The sequence below is a fragment of the Zootoca vivipara genome, chromosome 11 (assembly GCF_965207765.1).
Source record: "Zootoca vivipara chromosome 11, rZooViv2.hap1.1, whole genome shotgun sequence".
NCBI classification, from domain to species: Eukaryota; Metazoa; Chordata; class Lepidosauria; order Squamata; family Lacertidae; genus Zootoca; species Zootoca vivipara.
Genome location: NC_142594.1, coordinates 57,128,831 through 57,143,871, shown reverse-complemented (window position 1 = coordinate 57,143,871; position 15,041 = coordinate 57,128,831). Strand labels below are relative to the sequence as shown.

At 51.3% G+C, this 15,041-nt stretch overlaps 1 protein-coding gene across 1 annotated transcript in view; it reads left to right on the top strand.

Annotated features, from left to right (window-relative positions):
- LOC118092051 (SCO-spondin-like) overlaps positions 1–10,218 on the top strand; it is a 200,494-nt gene extending 190,276 nt beyond the window's left edge. Inside the window, exons 104-112 of the mRNA XM_088653951.1 lie at positions 1,586–1,737; positions 2,411–2,457; positions 2,975–3,139; positions 3,751–3,959; positions 4,561–4,656; positions 5,463–5,523; positions 6,331–6,464; positions 8,905–9,055; positions 9,832–10,218. Of these exons, the coding sequence (XP_088510077.1) occupies positions 1,586–1,737; positions 2,411–2,457; positions 2,975–3,139; positions 3,751–3,959; positions 4,561–4,656; positions 5,463–5,523; positions 6,331–6,464; positions 8,905–9,055; positions 9,832–9,854 (1,038 nt within the window). The 3' untranslated portion in view covers positions 9,855–10,218. The remainder of the gene's footprint in view (positions 1–1,585; positions 1,738–2,410; positions 2,458–2,974; positions 3,140–3,750; positions 3,960–4,560; positions 4,657–5,462; positions 5,524–6,330; positions 6,465–8,904; positions 9,056–9,831) is intronic.
- Positions 10,219–15,041: the final 4,823 nt, after the last annotated feature.

Below are 15,041 nucleotides of genomic sequence, written 5' to 3'. Positions count from 1 at the left end.
CTCTCTTTCTTTTTCCCCTCCCTTCTTTCTTTCTTTCTTTCTTTCTTTCTTTCTTTCTTTCTTTCTTTCTTTCTTTCTTTCTCTCTCTCTCTCTCTCTCTCTCTCTCTCTCTCTCTCTCTCTCTCACCCACCCCTCCCTCCCTCCCTCCCTCCCTCCCTCCCTCCCTTCCTGTGTTTGAAATATGATTGGGCGGGGGGGGGGCAGAAGGTGATCTTGCCTAGGGCGCAAAAAACCCTAGCACCGGCCCTGCCCGTCACCCTCACCGGGAGTCTCAGTTTTGCGATGGGTTCTGGCTTTGCGGCGCGGGCCTTAGTTTGCTGACCACTGACCTAGGCTGATGCTAAAAATAAAATAAAAAAATCCTTCCAGTAGCACCTTAGAGACCAATTAATGACAAACTTTGTTGGTCTCTAAGGTGCTACTGGAAGGAATTTATTTATTTTTTGTTTCGACTATGCCAGACCAACACGGCTACCTACCTGTAACTAGGCTGATGCCGTCTGCACTGGCTGGCAGCCACTCCGTAGGGTTTGGGGCAGGGGTCTTTCTGGAACTGCCATCGAGGGTTGAGCCCAGGAACTTCTGCCATGCCAAGCCGATGTTCTGCCACAGAACCGCAGCCCTGCCCTCGAGACACACGAAACTGCAATAATGTCCATTCATCATTACCTGCGGCGGAGGAATGGTTGTTAAAATGATTGGACTCGGCTGAGATGGCTGAGTTTTAGGAAAGATAGGGACAGAATTACCTAAATTGTATAGAATTGTATAGGATCGGTGTAATATGCTCAAACCGCCCCAGTGAGCATCGAAAAAAGAGCATGGGAAATGATATATAATGAATTGAAAAGGATGTTCAAAATAATTTTTATTTTAAAAAAGAGAAGCTTTTCTTTTGGGAATTATAGAGAGAGAATTACCTAAATTGTATAGAAATTTATTCATGTATGGTACTACAGCAGCAAGAATGTTTCTTGCCCCAAAGTGGAAAGAAGCAGATGTCCAAGTAAAGGAAGAATGGATACAAAAACTTACGGAATATGCAGAAATGGCAAAACTTACTGGAAGAATAAGAAATAAAGATAACAAACTTTTTATAAAAGAATGGAGATGATTTCTTGATTGTTTACAGATAAATTGTAAACAGATAAAAACATTAGCAGGATTGTTGTAATAACCTGCAGTTTTATAAGAGTATATATTTACAATAGATAATTAAATGAGCACGTTAAATTAAGTTGGATATGCAGAAGATATTAAAAAATAAATTTAAGGAACCTCAGAAAGAGGGCGAAGGAAGCCGAATTCCGGAATGTCAAATTGATTGTAAAACTAATGAAATGTATAAATTTGAAAAGTAATTTTTTTAAAAAAAAAAGATGGCAAAGTTGACATTCACCCCTAAACTTGCTATCTAACTGCAATTTCCTGCCTTTATGAGCCGAGAGCACCTTCCCAGGAGTGCAACTCTGCCAAGCCAGCCTCTTCTCCCCGAGGGGCCAGCCAGCTGTAAAGCAGGAAGGGGGGGTTCCCTTGCCCCAGGGCAGAGCATCTGCTGAAACTGAGCCTCTTCTGGGCCCACAGGTGCTGCAGGATGGGGGCTGCGTCCCCCCAGAAGGATGCCGCTGCCAGCTGGGCTCGGTGCCCACCATGCCCTGGTCTGCCAACATTTCCCAAGAGGAGCAGCGACAGGAGCACCCGCCGGGCAGCGTCATTCACCACGAGTGCAACAGCTGGTGAGCTTGGACTGGGCGCTGGGCAGGATCACTTGGGGGGGGGGGGCAAAAGAGAAACCGGACAACGCTGCCTTTGAAGCTTTGAGCCAGGACTCCTGGGTCCTGTTCCAGTTGCGGAAATTGTAGGGCAGGCTCCTTCCTCTCCCCATCTATCCACCTTGGGCTGCAGGAGGAATCATAGAAGCATAGAGTTGGGAGGGACCTCGCAAGGTCCTCTAGTCCAACCCCCTACGGTGCAGGAATCACAGTGGGAGAACCCCTGACAGGTGGCCATCCAAGCTCTGCTTTAAAATATCCAAGGAAGGAGAGTGTGCCACCTGATTTATTGTCACTTGAATCCATTGGTTTGGGTTGTCCCTCCTGGAGCAGCGAAAAGCAAGCTTGCTCCGTCTTTTGTGTGACAGCCTTTCAGATTTGAGGGCCTCTTTCCACGGCCTACTTTGATATCCTGCCTCTCTCGTAAGGAGTTCAGGGCTGTGTGTGTGTGTGTGTGTGTGTGTGTGTGTGTGTGTGTGTTTCTCCCGCTCCTGCATTTGAGCATCACAACGGCCCTGCAAAGTAGGCTAGACAGAGAGAGAAAGACTGGCTGAAGGCCATCCAGTGGAGATTTGAACCCGGGTCTCCTCCCTCCCTTCCTGGGCTGCCTTCTGACTCCTTTTGTTTGGCTCCGCAGTGTCTGCCAGAGGGGGGTCTTCACTTGCACTCAAGAGGACTGCGATGGTAAGAGGCTGCCAAAGGGCACAGACCCACTCCAGGCAAAGGTTGCCCCCTGCCCCCTCCCTTTCTGCCCCCTGCAGCCCCATTGCTTTCAGCCCCACGGCACCGGGAAGGGGGCTGGCAGCTGGAGGAGCAAAAGGGGCCTGTCTTTGGCTTGTGTTTTTCTGCCAACTTCTGGCAAGGGTGAGGGGGCTCGCCTCTGCAAACCTGTGCTCAGCCCTGGGACCAGGCAGCCAGCGCTTCCTCTGAGCCTGTGCAGAGTGCATTCCTCCCTCCCCGAAGCCCAACCAAACCCCTTCTCAAAAGCGAGAGCTCTGCGCTGAACTCTGGCCGCAAGGGGACAGGGGTTGCCACCCTTCTGGGGCAATTACCTGGGCGCTTCTCTCCCCCTACCCAGCCACCACTTGCCCCTTCTGTCCTGTGCTTGCCCCACACAGCACTGGGCCCCGATCCAACACCCACCCAGGATGCCCTCTGCCAGCCACACTCCCTCACCCGGACGCTCTCCCCCTTCTCGCAGTGCCCTGCGTCTGGTCGGAGTGGGGCCCGTGGTCCCCCTGCTCCGTGACATGTGGCTCTGGACAACGGGCGTCCCGGCGCCACCATCGCCAGCTGCGCCTCTACGGCGGTGCCGAGTGCGAAGGACCCTCTGAGCGCTGGATGTCGTGCTCGCTCCCAGACTGCGGTGAGGCTCAGTGAATAATAAATAATAATAATAAATTTATTTATACCCTGCCCTCCCCAGCCTTCCTTTGCCCCTGCGGATCATTCTCCTGCCACCGGGGAATCAGGGAGGAGCAGAAAATCGTTCCTTTTGTGTTTTGATATAAGCCTACCTAAGTGGAACTTCCCGAAACAGAAGCGCAGCAGAACCAGAAGCGATAAAGGGCCTGGAAACTAAGCCTTGTGAGGAACAGTCGAGGGAGTTCAATAATAATAATTTTATTATTTGTACCCCGCTCATCTGACTGCCCCAGCCACTCTTGGAGGTTCCCGACAGGATATTAAAAACACAATCAAATTCCTTAAAAACTTCCCTAAACAGGGCTGCCTTCAGATGTCTTCTGAAAGTTAGATAGTTGTTTATTTCCTCGACCTCTGATGGGAGGGTGTTCCACAGGGCAGGCGCCACCACCGAGAAGGCCCTCTGCCTGGTTCCCTGTAACTTTGCTTCTCGCAGGGAGGGAACAGCCAGAAGTCCCTCGGAGCTGGACGATAGGGGTGGAGACGCTCCTTCAAGTATACTGGCACCTAGTTGGCAAAGGCTACTCTGACTGGTATCTCTCCTGCCCACAGCCTGCCCTGCCGGCGAGGTCTGGCTCAGGACCGATTCCCCCGCCCCCTGCGAGCGAGGCTGCCACCAGATCTACGAGGATCCCCCACAGAACTGCACCCCAAGGACTGGGCAGGGTTGCGTGTGCCAGCTGGGGCAGTACCGGAACAAGAGCGGGCACTGCGTCCTGGCCGCTCACTGCGAGTGTGAGCATCGGGGCCAGATTTACGCGGTGAGTGTCAGCAGTGGCGGCATTTTGGGTTGGAGGGGAGGGCAAAGGTATCTGGCTTTGGCCAGACAAAGTTTTGTGGCTCCTGTGCAGGCCTCAACCTGCTCGTTCCACGTTGGTGGGCACAAAGGACTAGATGACCCCTGGGGGTCTCTTGCAGCTCTAGAATTCTGCGACTTATTGCAGGGACTTCTCGGTGACTGCTCCAAACTTTGGAGCTCCCTTCCTAGAGAAGCCAGACTGGCTCCCTCCTTGTCCTTCCATTGGCCGAAGATGATTTTATTCTGGCAGGCTAGTTTTTTTAAAAAAGGAAGGCGCTTTTAAATAGTGCTGTGCTGTTTTCATTACCTGTTTTTAATAGATTTGTTTGTTTGTATCGTTTTCTATTAAATTCCATTTTAACAATCATCTTTTGTACGTCTGTCTCTTTTTGCATTTGACCTGTGCCGCTTTAATTTGTGTGAGCTGCCTTGAGTCGGCTGACAAAAGGCAGGATATAAATCAATATGGTAATGTTGTTGTTGATGATCATGATAATTTCTAAATGGTTTGCACTCTGCAGGCCCTCTGAAGCCTTCTCTCCCCTTCTTTCTCTCCTCCGCAGGCTGGCACAGAATGGCAGGAGGGCTGCAAAACTTGCCATTGCCTGAACGGGAGGGCCGTGTGCGAGGCTACCTGCCCCCCGCTCACCTGCCTTGAGGTATTGCACCTAAAGGACCCCGTGATGTACAGGGAGGGTGGGGAGACTCTGTCCTGGGGGCCAAAAACAGACTCTGGGGCCTCCCCACGTGGGCCCTGCCCTCGCCTCCTCTCAACGTAAGACAAATAACGAAGAATATATGGAGGGTTTGCTGGATCAGGTCAGACGGGGCCCATCTAGCATTCCCGTCAAGTGTCCCGGTTTTCCAGGGACAGTCCCGGAATTACAAAAACCACCTGATTTGATCCTGGAATGTCCCAAATTCCCTTGCCAGTGCCGCTGAGCTTGGGAAGGAGGGCAAACTGGCGCGTGTGTGAAATTCATTAATTGGTGCATGTGTTGTAAATCTACCGAAGAATAAAATAAAATTGGGATGAAGGGGTTTTCTCAGGGCGGTGGAAGGCATTAATGTAGTACAGGCGCTCGCCCTTCCTCGGATGTGGGGACTGGGAGGGGAAACCGAAAATGTGGGGTCAATGAGGATCAGTTGGGGGAATGAGAACTCAGGGGGGGGAGGCGGTGGCAGAAACACACCCCAGAGCATCCTGGGATATGCGGAGGAGCAGGGAGAGTTTGCTCGCGGGTGTAGGGAAAGACACTTTGCGCATGCTCAGGCGCCTGGGGTCTGCAGGGATTTGAAAGCGAGTTCCCGAAGCTCGGTTGGTAGAGCGGGAGACTCTTAATCTCAGGGTTGTGAGTCTGAGCCCCACATTGGGCTAAAAGGTTCCCGCGTCGCAGGGGGTTGGACTAGATGACCCTTGGGGGTCCCTCCCAACTCTGCAGTTCTATGGTTCTTCTCTCCTCAGGGCGAAGTGAAAGTGCAGGAGGCCGAGAGCTGCTGCCCGTTGTGCAGGAAGGAGCTGCCTGGTAGGGGGGCTTGCAGGGGGGGCTGGGCCACTGACACCTAGAGGGTCCTTTCTAGGCCATGCCTTTGGGGTCTCGGTTTCAGCCTTGTGCTAGGAGCTGGGCCCCACATGTCAGGCTTCTGCATCCAGGGAGGGAGGGCAGGGAATCCCCATTTGCAACAAAGCCCCTCTTTGGAACTCCTCGCCTACAGAGGACAGGCAATACTCTTTTCGGTGACTGCCAAAAACATTTTTTTGTTTCGAGAACCCTACTCAGACCTGTAGACTGTTGATGTGTGTGTTTTCTGCTGCTTTCATATCCCTCCCAATGTTCTAAACAGTTCCTTCTAACCGTTCAACCGATAATCATTATCATTTTATTCGTTCTGTAAACCACTTTAAGGTTCTTTACCTTTGGAACTCCTTGCCTCTTGACAACAGCCAGGTGCCTCCCCTGTGCCCTTTGCACACCTGCTGAAAACATTCCAGTCCAGACGTTTTGACTTTCGATCTGTTGTTCTTTTAGCTTCCCAAAAGCCTTACATTGCTTTTGTTCGCTTTCCTTCTTCTTTTGTAAACCTGGGTGCAAAAATGTCACGAGCCAAATCAACCAACGGGAAACGGAAACCGTTCCGTCCGACTTGGGTCAGGGTTTGGGGAGAATCCTGTGTCCCTCCTGATCTTTGCTGGGCCCAAATTCCCCATCAGCCCCAGGTTGGCAAAGTCTGCTCTGAAAAGCCTCAGGCCTGGGGCTCTGAGACCCTCGCATGCGGGTGGACCCCCCCCCTTGCCCGCAGACCTGCCACATCGCCCTCCTCTTCCCCTGCAGGGGATCGCCCTCAGCCCGACTGCCAGCACCACACGGAGCTCCGCAACATCACCAAAGGCCGCTGCTTCCTGGCCGGCGTGGAGGTCAGCTACTGCCGGGGGCGCTGCCCCTCCCACACCAACGTCATCCCCGAGGTAAGTGGGCACCAGGCACTGCCCTCTCCAGAAGCGTCACCCAGTGGCCTTGCCCCTCACAGTCCGTGCAGTGTGTTGTTGTTGTTGTTTAGTCGTGTCCGACTCTTCGTGACCCCCTGGACCAGAGCACGCCAGGCACTCCTGTCTTCCACTGCCTCCCGCAGTTTGGTCAAACTCATGTTCGAAGCTTCGAGAACACTGTCCAACCATCTCGTCCTCTGTCGTCCCCTTCTCCTTGTGCCCTCCATCTTTCCCAACATCAGGGTCTTTTCCAAGCATTCTTCTCTTCTCATGAGGTGGCCAAAGTATTGGAGCCTCAGCTTCAGGATCTGTCCTTCCAGTGAGCACTCAGAGCTGATTTCCTTAAGAATGGATAGGTTTCATCTTCTTGCAGTCCATGGGACTCTCAAGAGTCTCCTCCAGCACCATAATTCAAAAGCATCCATTCTTCAGCGATCAGCCTTCTTTATGGTCCAGCTCTCACTTCCATACATCACTACTGGGAAAACCATAGCTTTAACTATACGGACCTTTGTCGGCAAGGTGATGTCTCTGCTTTTTAAGATGCTGTCTAGGTTTGTCATTGCTTTTCTCCCAAGAAGCTGGCGTCTTTTAATTTCGTGACTGCTGTCACCAACTGCAGTGATCATGGAACCCAAGAAAGTAAAATCTCTGGTTTCCTTCAGAATGGATAGGTTTGATCTTCTTGCAGTCCATGGGACTCTCAAGAGTCTCCTCCGGCACCATAATTCAAAAGCATCAATTCTTCGGCGATCAGCCTTCTTTATGGTCCAGCTGCCTTGTCGTGGCGAAGGGGCTTGAATAACTCAGAGAAGCTATGAGCTATGCCGTGCAGGGCCACCCAAGATGGACAGGTCATAGTGGAGAGTTTTGACCAAACGTGATCCACCTGGAGAAGGAACTGGCAAGCCACTCCAGTATCCCTGCCAAGAAAACTCCATGGACAAAGACAACAGGCAGTGTATTGGGGTTATCAATATTGCACAAGAGGTAGGGTTGCCATATGCCCAGGAAAACCAGGACATGTCCTCTTTTAGGGGGCAAACGTGCACATCCGGGCGGATTTTTACATTTTAAAGGAAAGGTCCAGGTTTTTTGGGCTCAGGCCGTTCTGCACACCACGGCCGCTGCCGGCCCAAGCTGGGGAAAGAGGCATGCCCCACACATCTCTTTCTCCAGCTCAGGCTGGCAGCGTCTCTGTCTGTCCTCTTCTTCGCTCTTCAAGATATGGCAACTCTACCGCACGGAAGCCATTGGAGGAATAAAAACGGACTCTTCTTTGAAATGAAAGTTCTCCCATCCAAAAATATTGTTATTATTTTCTGTTTATTTATTAAAGTTATATATACCACCCTTCATCCAAAAATTCCAGGGCACTTCGCGAGATAAAAATACAAATAAGTAAATGCAAAAGACATCAAAACAATAGCCCCCAGCTTCCACAAACACATTTAAAAGTCTGTAGAATAAATATGAATCAGCCCAAGCCCTGGTTGAAGAGGAGCATTTTCGCCTAGCACCTGCAAATATATAATGAAGGCGCCAGACAAGTCTCCCTAGGGAGAGCATCCCACAGACGGGGAGCCACTGCCGAGAAGGCCCCGTTCTCATGTTGCCACCCTCTGGACCTCTTGAGGATGAGGCATACAAGGGTGGAGGGCCTCGGAAGATGATCACAGAGTCTGGGTCAGTTTATATGGCGAGAGGCAGTCCTTGAGGTATTGAGGTCCTGAGCCATTTAAGAGTTTATAGCTCAAAACCAGCACTTTGAATTGGGCCCGGAACATGGGCGTAGGCAGGGGGGCGGGGGGGCAGTTGTTCCCCCTAGAAGCAGGGCCGCTGGCCAGCCTGCCCCGCTGCCCCCCGCCGCCCGGTGCTGTCTCCCTTCTCCCTGGCTGGCTGTGGGGCGGGTGGAGGGAAAGCCAGCCAAATGCTTTGCGCGGCTCTGGGGCTTTCCCTCCACCCGCCCCACAGCCAGCCGGCTAGAAGGGATGTCTCCCTTCTCCCTAACTGGCTGTGGGGCGGGTGGAGGGAAAGCCAGCTTTCCCTCTACCTGCCCCAGCGATCACGGAGGGGATCGGAGCAGCCCGATTTCGGGCTGATCCTGGCGCCCCCTCGCCCATGCCGATCGTGGAGGGGGGGAGGGGGTCGGAGCAGCCCGATTTCGGGCTGATCCTGGCGCCCCCTCGCCCCTGAACGACCATGGCATGGCTTTCCTTGCCCCACTTTGGCCCCTCCCCCGCCCCTTGGCCCCCCTTTTCCCCCCTAATTTTGATCCTAGCTACGCCCCTGGCCCGGAAACTAACCGGCAGCCAGTGCAGTCATCCCTGTATGAAACGCCACCATCAAATGGGGTTTGCTACACCTGTTTAGGCTTTTTCTCTCTCTCCTCCCCTGCCCTTGTCGGTGCCCCTCGCAGGAGCCCTACTTACAGACCGTGTGCGAGTGTTGCAGTTACCACCTGGATCCCATCAGCCCCGTCCGCATCCTGAACCTGCAGTGCCAGGGGGGCGAGACGGAGCCTGTTGTTCTGCCCATCATCCAGCAGTGCGAGTGCAGCAGCTGCCAAGGTGAGCCTGGGCCAGAGGTGGGGGCCAGAAAGGGCTCAGTTAGGCCAAAGAAGTAGACAGAGCCCTCTTTCCTAAACCTAGGACCATAAAAAGAGCTGGATCAGGCAAGTGGCCCAGCCATTATCCTTATTTATTTCGTTGCATTAATATCCCACAAATTATTGGATTCAAACTACAAGAAAGAAGATTCCACCTAAACATTAGGAAGAACTTCCTGACAGTAAGAGCTGTTCGGCAGTGGAATTTGCTGCCAAGGAGTGTGCTGCCAAGACTCCACTGGAGTCTCCTTCTTTGGAGGTCTTTAAGCAGAGGCTTGACAGCCATCTGTCAGGAATGCTTTGAGGGCGTTTCCTGCTTGGCAGGGGGTTGGACTGGATGGCCCTTGTGGTCTCTTCCAACTCGATGATTCTATGATTCCCTCCAAGTTGCTCCCAGTGGCCTACATGGTTCCACCCCTTCTCATTTAACCCCCCCCCCCAACAGCCCTGTGAGGGAGAAAAGGCAGTGTGACTGTCCCAAGTTCACCCAGCGAGCTTCATGGCCGAGTGGGGGGATTCAAACTCGGGTCTCCCACTTCCTGCCCTGACACTCTAACCACACTGAGTCTCCAGAGCTCAGCATGCTGTCCTCACAGCAGACAACCAGGTGCCCCAATGGGAACCCCACACACAGGATCCGAGCACAAGAGCCGCTCTCCTCTGCTCTTGGTCTTCCCGGGTAAGTCCTGCATTCAAGTCTCACCGCCCGTCTTGGGTTTCCCTTCTTCTCCATCGCAGGTGGCGACTTCTCCAAGCGCTGACGACGTCCCCACAGGCGAAAAAGCCAGGCCCTTCCATAGCGGAGGATGCAAGATATTTTTTCATGTTTTGCCTTGCCTCTTTCTCTCCTCTCTTCCAATTTCCTACACACACTTACACATGGCATGGCACAGATTTCTCCTTCATTCCTTTGCAAGTCAATAAACTCAGCCAGCAGCTTTGCAGTGTGTTTTATTATCCACCAAGGAAGCATCCGGGGGGGGGGGGGACTGAGAGGAGGGGGGGAGAGGATCCCAAAGGAATTTGCTGCTGGCTTGCAGGAGTGGAAGCCGAGCGCCCACCTAATAATAATAATAATAATAATAATAATAATATAATAATAATAATAATAATAATAATAATAATAATAATAATAATAATGATTTATTATTTATACCCCGCCTATCTGGCTGGGTTTCCCCAGCCACTCTGGGCAGCTTCCAACAGAAAAATAAAATAAAATAAAATAATCAATTAAACATTAAAAGCCTCCCTAAGCAGGATTGCCTTCAGATGTCCTCTAAAAGTCTGGTAGTTATTTTTCTTTTTGACATCTGGTTGGAGGGTGTTCCACAGGGCGGGTGCCACTACCGAGAAGGCCCTCTGCCTGGTTCCCTGTAACTTGGCTTCTCACAACGAGGGAACCACCAGAAGGCCCTCGGCGCTGGACCTTGTGCCCAGAAGGCCCTTCACCCGATGTCCAGTGGCACTTCCAGGTGGGGCTAGGAAGGTCCCTTGCCAGCTGGTCAGTGTGGGCAATACTGAGCAAGCTGAGCGAGCTGGGCCAACGGCGGCCTGACGCAGCTTCCCAGGTTCCTATTGAATTATTTGTGAATTCCTATTGAATTATCCTGTGTGAGTGCTTGGAGGCGGTTGGAGGATGGATGGCGGCTAACAGATTGAGATTGAATCCCGAGAAGACAGAAGTACTGTTTGTGGGGGACAGGAGGCGGGCAGGTGTGGAGGATTCCCTGGTCCTGAATGGGGTAATTGTGCCCCTGAAGGACCAGGTGCGCAGCCTGGGAGTCATTTTGGACTCATAGCTGTCCATGGAGGCACAGGTCAATTCTGTGTCCAGGGCAGCTGTTTACCAGCTCCATCTGGTACGCAGGATGAGACCCTACCTGCCCACGGACTGTCTCGCCAGAGTGGTGCATGCTCTAGTTATCTCTCGTTTGACCACTGTAATGTACTCTACGTGGGGCTACCTTTGAAGGTGACCCGGAAACTGCAATTAATCCAGAAGGCAACTAGACTGGTGACTGGGAGCGGCCACCGAGACCACATAACACCGGTCCTGAAAGACCTACATTGGCTCCCAGTACGTTTCCGAGCACAATTCAAAGTGTTGGTGCTGACCTTTAAAGCCCTAAATAGCCTCGGTCCAGTATACCTGAAGGAGCGTCTCCTCCCCCATCGTTCTGCCCGGACACTGAGATCCAGCGCCGAGGGTCTTCTGGCGGTTCCCTCACTACGAGAAGCCATGTTACAGGGAACCAGGCAGAGGGCCTTCTCGGTAGTGGCACCCACCCTGTGGAATGCCCTCCCACCAGAGGTCAAAGAGAACAACAATTACCTTTAGAAGGCATCTTAAGGCAGCCCTGTTTAGGGAAGCTTTTAATGTTTGATTGATTTCTGTATTTTAATGTTTTGTTGGAAGCCGCCCAGAGTGGCTGGGGGAACCCGGCCAGATGGGCGGGGTATAAATAATAAATTATTATTATTGTTGTTGTTGTTGTTGTTATTTATTACCCCTTGCCGCAGAAGCATGAGGACTAGAGCCTTTGCGTCTTTTTTAGGGGAAGCACTGTTGCTCAGGGTATGAACACAGATGGCGCCTGGTTCGTATGTACACACCGTGGTCAGTGGCTGTGAAAAGAGCAAGCTCTGTGCCCGGCATTCTTGAGAAGGGGATTGGAAGCAAAGGAGCAAATCTCCCAGGAAGAGAAGAGATTCGTCTCTTTTATGAGAGAATGTCTCAGTTATAAATCAGGGGGCAGGCAGGGAAACAGCATCTATACCCCCCTGGAAACCAGGTGTGTGAGGAAGAGGTTTTAACAAGCGATAGCAAGAAGCAGCACATGACAAGGTGGGGGAGCCCTTTCAGGGAAGGTCAGAAGTGGAAGCTCTGAGCCCAACCCCAGGTCAAAGTTGAGGAAAGTAAAGACCGATCGAAGGTCGACAATGACAGGGGGACATCTCCATTTTTTGCATTCCTTTTGCATTGGAAAAAAAGGAGGAATCCGAGAAGGATCCAAGAAGTTGACTCCTGTCAAGCTTGTAGTCCACCAAGACGCCAAGATCCTTTTCACATATACTGCTAGTAAGCCAGGTGTCCACCCTCCTATATTTGTGCAACTGGTTCCAACTGCAGAATCTTACATTTGTCGCTATTGAAATTCATTTTGTAGCTGGCGCCCAGTTACCCAATCTGTTAAGGTCATTTTGAATTCTGATTCTCTCTTCGGCATTAGCTGCCCCTCCCACTTTTGGTGTAATCTGCAAATGTGATGAACATCCTCTCAATTCCTTCATCCAAGTCATTTCTAAAAATGTTAAGCAACAACTTGCCCAGGACAGAACCCTGCGGCACCCCACGTGTCACTTTTTCCCATTCCCAGGATGACGAGGAACCATTAATGAGTACTCTGGGTTTCGTCAGTCAACCAGCTACAAATCCACCTAACAGTTACCTCGTTCGACCCACATTTCACCAGCTTCCTCACAAGAATATCATGGGAGACTTCGTCAAAAGCCTTACTGAAATCAAGATACACTATGCCCACAGCATTTCCCTGATCCACCAAGTTTGTAAAGAAATCAGATTGGCCTGGCATGACTTATTTTTGAGAAACCCATGCTGGGTCTTTGCAATCACAGCATCCTTTTCTGAATGTTCACAGACCGACTGTTGAATATCTGTTCTGGGACCTTCCCTGTTATCACCGGTCAGCAATTACCTGGGTCTTCCTTTCCCCCCTTTTAGAAGATTGGGACATTTCCCACCTCCAGTCTGCAGGGACTTCACCTGATCTCCAAGAATTCTCAGAGACAAAGGCTCTGAAATTACACCTGCAAACTCCTTTAGCAACCCTGGATATATCTCACCGGGCCTTGGAGATTCGATCTCATTTTTGGTAGCCAGGTGTTCCCTTCCTACCTTTTCCTATCTTGGGCTTCAGCTCCCTCTTTACACCATTTATTCTGTTATCACCAGGCTGGACATCACCTTCCTTTTGGGTGAAGACAGAGGCAAAGAAGGTCTCTTGTCTTCCCCATGCAGAGAACCTACCCCTTGCTTGTTCCTCCTTTTGCTTCGGACATAGCCGGACTTGCAGTCATTTTGAGCTTTGGGATGGGGTGGTCTGGGCTCGGGAGGGGTAGCTGACGTGGTGTGGCTCAGCACCAAAGACAAGACAACCTCCGATCACCCTTGACCGTTGGGCATACTTGCTGGGGCTGATGGGAATTGGAGTCCGGGACCAGCTCGAAGGGGTCACGCTGGCTATTCCTGGCTGGCCGAGGTTTCTAAGCAGGGCTCAGATCTCTACCTGCTGGGGATCCTTCAGTTGGACGCCTGCATTTTGGGAGGTTGGGCTGGGTGATCCTTGGGGGTACCTTCTGCCATTAAATGTAAAGTACTACACTTGGGGGGGGGGGAAATGAAAGGCACAAATACAGGATGGGAGACAACTGGCTTGAGAGCAGTACATGTGGAAAGGATCTAGGAGTCTTGGTAGACCACAAACTTGACATGAGTCAGCAGTGTGATGCAGCAGCTCAAAAAGCCAATGCAATTCTGGGCTGCATCAATAGGAGTATAGCATCTAGATCTAGGGAAGTAATAGTACCACTGTATTCTGCTCTGGTCAGACCTCACCTGGAGTACTGTGTCCAGTTCTGGGCACCACAGTTCAACAAGGATACTGATAAGCTGGAACGTGTCCAGAGGAGGGCAACCAAAATGGTCAAAGGCCTGGAAACGATGCCTTATGAGGAACGGCTTAGGGAGCTGGGTATGTTTAGCCTGGAGAAGAGAAGGTTAAGGGGTGATATGATAGCCATGTTCAAATATATAAAAGGATGTCATATAGAGGAGGGAGAAAGGTTGTTTTCTGCTGCTCCAGAGAAGCGGACAGGAGCAATGGATTCAAACTACAAGAAAGAAGATTCCACCTAAACATTAGGAAGAACTTCCTGACAGTCAGAGCTGTTCGACAGTGGAATTTGCTGCCAAGGAGTGTGGTGGAGTCTCCTTCTTTGGAGGTCTTTAAGCAGAGGCTTGACAGGCATATGTCAAGAATGCTTTGATGGTGTTTCCTGCTCGGCAGGGGGTTGGACTGGATGGCCCTTGTGGTCTCTTCCAACTCTATGATTCTATGATTATGATTCTGGGACCTTCTGGAGGGCTCCACGTTGCCTATTCACGGCTTGCAGGGCAGCTGAGGGTTCTGAAAAAGTGCAGAGCTGGTGCCACCCGCTCCACGGCCACCTGTCATCTTAACGTGCCCAGAGGCAACCTTTGCGCTTAGGCTGGGGAGGGAGAGCCTGTGGCTCCATCTGGCTGTCGCTGGCCTACAACTCCCAACAGCCAGGAATCATGAGAGTCGTAGTCCAACAACACGTGAAGGGGCTCAAATTCCCCATTTATGATTTCCCAAATTCCATGGGTGAATCTGTCAATCTTGAGTTTCATCCCCCCCCCCTCATTTTCCTGGTCTTGGATTTAGTTCTCTGCATCAGTTTGCAATTACCAAAAATAAGTCCTCGTGATAACTCACCAGAAATTTAGTACAAATGTCTCTTCCCACACACATTTTGGGTGCAATTTTGCCTAAAATACACATTTTTGCAAGGCAGCGTTTTCTCACCTAACGCATTTTATTTCTGCTAAGCTATGGGTTTTGAGCCACGCCTTACCCTAGCGCATACATGCTATACACTCGTCACCTGTGCAGTGCAAAATTCAGAGAAGGGTGAGTTTTTGAAGAGTTATGGCTGTGTCTTGGTGTGAGGGCTGGTTCAGAAAGAGCAGATCGAGTGGATTCACCTGCAAAGGCAAACAGAATTGAATTTCTCCCATGGTAGGCAAAGCCTTTTCCTGGTGCAGAGCGAAGAACTGTGGTCAGCTGTGATTCCTGCTGTGAGGGGATTCTTGCGACTACTCTAGAGTAACGACACTCCTCATG